We start from the raw sequence: 3,241 nt of genomic DNA on the forward strand, positions 1-3,241 counted from the left end.
CACTATACCATTACGAAGGCTTCCCGCTGTTCGGATTTCATTTACAAGGCCTCTGTTGGTACTAAGCCAAACTCGAACACGTTATTTAAATGTAGTGCAGTTGACTTCTTGCAACAAAAGCGCCGAACACAGCATCCAAGTCAAAAGTCTGCGTTCGCGTTCCGGCTCTCCGGCTTGATAGTCGCCTAAATACGCCATTGTAGCTTTCAGGGATTCGGTATTGGTGGTAGTGGCTAGAAGAAAAAGGCGCCTAATTTTAGCAGCTGGCAGGGAACACGGTGCAGCGCCTAGGGATTTCGGAGCGAGGGCATCAACGTGCCCTACACCTATAGCACAAGAAGTCTTCGCGTCACCGTCAAGCGGAGAGCGTTTCTGCACCGTCTAATGGCTGCCGCCAGCGGGCACTCGCTTTCTCCCTCGCCTCAACTCGGCGTGCATGACGAAGAGCAAAAGGTGCTCTTCGCCCAAGTCGTCCTTGAGCATGGCAAGCCCTGGTCAGCTCAGCCTATAAATGCAGTGCCCGTCTCTGTCTAAGCCAGACGTAGATCACTCCTGAGCCCGGACCTAACAACATGAACGCCTTCGTGAGTACCGATTCTGTGCGATCTTTGCCCAATGGCTTAGTAATTGATGAACTGCCTTGTCTATGGTGCATTCAATGCACACGGTGCATATTTTATAGTGACCTCACTGTTTATTGTTTCTCTTCGTTGATTTGCTTTGTTCTCGACATGAATGATGAAAGCAGTTGCCTTGATACCTTTTTTAGTTTCACTTCGTAACACTTGCGTAGTAGCATTTGGATTTGTACTGCACGTAATATTTTATTTATGAATAAGTTTCACGATGAGGGTTCCAATGTTTCGGCAAGCGAATTTGTGCTTCGTGAAGGACAAACACGCTTGGTGGGACATTGATATGCCCTACTCAATGTATTCACCGCTCATCTTTACATCTTGCGTATGCCGATTGAAGATTAAACTATAAAGCTTCATGCCCTTACCTTTAGTGGGAGAAGAGCATGACTTGACGCACAAGTCTAAAGGCATGCTCTCATAACAAAATAATCGCAAGAGCCCTGGACTTCGACACTGTTTTGGAGTAAGTAGTCTGATATCAGTAGGGTATATAGGCAGTTGATCTACATACTCTACCGTAGCCATTATATCAGGCATACGCTCACGTCTATCAACACAGTAATGCGTTGTGGTTCGAATTTGGTGGTCCACATATTTGTAATACTTACATATATATTTGCGCATATATGAACGAGCGATGTGTGCTGGCTGATTCCAAAGTACAGAACGCAGTTTTTTTTAGATTTAGCGTTTCGGAGTACGTACGTACAGCCGAATCATTCTGACCTACTCGTTTGGGGAGCAGTACAACCAGCGATTTAATGTAACACTGGTATCAAAAATTCCAGTGGTTCAAAATGTAGCGACGTACACTTTCCAATGAGATGTCTTCTCGAACAGACAGTGCGTTGCTGAAATAATAAACGCGATATTACAGTACTTAATGCTTAGGTTGTTACTTTGTTTTTTTTATCTGTCTCGAAGAAAAAAGGCTAGCATGACCGAGAAGAGCGAAGTGTACACAAACATAACAGCAAAGATCCCACGTATGTACCGCTTCCCCAGACGTTTTGTTTATTTGTCGACTGTGAGTTTAAAAAGCGAGTTGATTCATGTAACTTGAAACGTAGATTTCGTCCTGTTGCCCTGTTTCAACCATCAGCCAACTAGCCTGACAACATAGTCTGCTAAAATCATCCTACCAATGTGCTTGACCTTGCAAAACCTTACAGTTGGCATTCGCACTATTTATGAAAATATCAAATGAACACGCATTAAAAATTACCTGAACATATTTGCGTTCGGCAAAATTATTGCGCTAAAAAGAAATACCGGTTCTAGTTGTGAGTAGCACTTGCCTGTCATCACAAGAAATTAATCATGTTTGTAACTAATATACATCATAAAAAACAGAATAGCACAAATGCATTCAACAAAGTCATAGTCTCACTTGAAGTTGTAGTCTCACCCGAAGTTGTACTGTCACCCGGTTGTCTAACTTCTGGGATATTATTCTCAAGAATGCTGGCTGTTCTCTTCGTCTACAAATGGGGTAACGTGAACTCATCATAGAGAAAAACTGCTTTCTAACAGAAAAGGGTTGAAAGTTGTGTAACGGGTGTATACGCGTGGCTGTTCAAGAGTCCGTCGAATCGGGATGTTGCAGCACCGCCTTGGTTTGGTCTAATCCATTCACCCGCGTTAAATGCAGATTGTTGTCTTCTCCGCCGTTGTCGCCTGTGCATCGGCCGGTTACCTCGGACTCGGAGGCCTAGGTGGTGGTGCCGGCCTCGGTGGCGGTGCCGGCCTCGGTGGCGGTGCCGGCTTCGGTGGCGGTGCCGGCTCGGGGGGTGCCGGTGGTGCTGGCCTCGGTGGTGCTGGCCTCGGAGGTGCTGGTCTTGGAGGTGCTGGTTATGGAGGTAGCCTCACTCACCTAGGTACTGCATTGGGTGCCGCTTCAGCGCACCCAGTGGCCACCCTCGGTGTTGTTAAGCAGCCAATCATCAGTTATGGCGTGGTGGCCAAGCCCGTTGTCAGCTACGTCGCCCAGCCCGTGGCCCAAATTTCTCAGGCCGTGAAGCCCTTCATCAGCTACCACGGTGGAGCCGGAGGTCTCGGCGGTGGTTTGGGAGGCTCGGGTGGAGCCCTTGGTGGTTCTGGATATGGAGGAGCTGGACTCGGTGGAGCTGGACTCGGAGGAGCTGGACTCGGAGGAGCGGGACTCGGTGGTCTTGGTCTCAAGGGCCTCAAGGTCTGGTAGATGCAGAAGCCTGAAACTGAGTGGAACCTTACAAAACTTTCAAGTACAAAGCGCACGCAATGTTCAAGTTTAATCAGATTGAAAACACCTACTAAAATTCCAACATGGCACTGAGAGTGCTTCACCACACGAACCTTTACGCTCACTTGTAAAATAAATTGTAAAGTATGGTAACCTGAAATAAAGCTCTTATATTGTCAGTATCAGTCATCTCTGTCATTTTCAGGGCTCAAGTGTACAAGCAACTAAAGACCTATCGATACGCAGGCTGCACTGCGCTCTACCGTTCATCACACCAAGCTCACGCCAATCATTTTTGTGGAAGAAACAGCTGTCTACTTGTCTTTTTTAGTATTTTTATAAACACGTGTAATTCAGCAGCGTTAGCTTAAAATTATTGTTC

At 46.6% G+C, this 3,241-nt stretch overlaps 1 protein-coding gene across 1 annotated transcript; it reads left to right on the forward strand.

Moving 5' to 3' along the window:
- Positions 1-498: 498 nt before the first annotated feature.
- LOC119177100 (uncharacterized) lies at positions 499-3,041 on the forward strand. Its single transcript, XM_037428485.2, has 2 exons — positions 499-584; positions 2,290-3,041. The coding sequence occupies exons 1-2, from the start codon at positions 573-575 to the stop codon at positions 2,836-2,838; spliced, it is 561 nt and encodes a 186-aa protein (XP_037284382.1). The 5' UTR covers positions 499-572; the 3' UTR covers positions 2,839-3,041.
- Positions 3,042-3,241: the final 200 nt, after the last annotated feature.

Source organism: Rhipicephalus microplus, chromosome X (assembly GCF_043290135.1).
Source record: "Rhipicephalus microplus isolate Deutch F79 chromosome X, USDA_Rmic, whole genome shotgun sequence".
Lineage (NCBI taxonomy): Eukaryota > Metazoa > Arthropoda > Arachnida > Ixodida > Ixodidae > Rhipicephalus > Rhipicephalus microplus.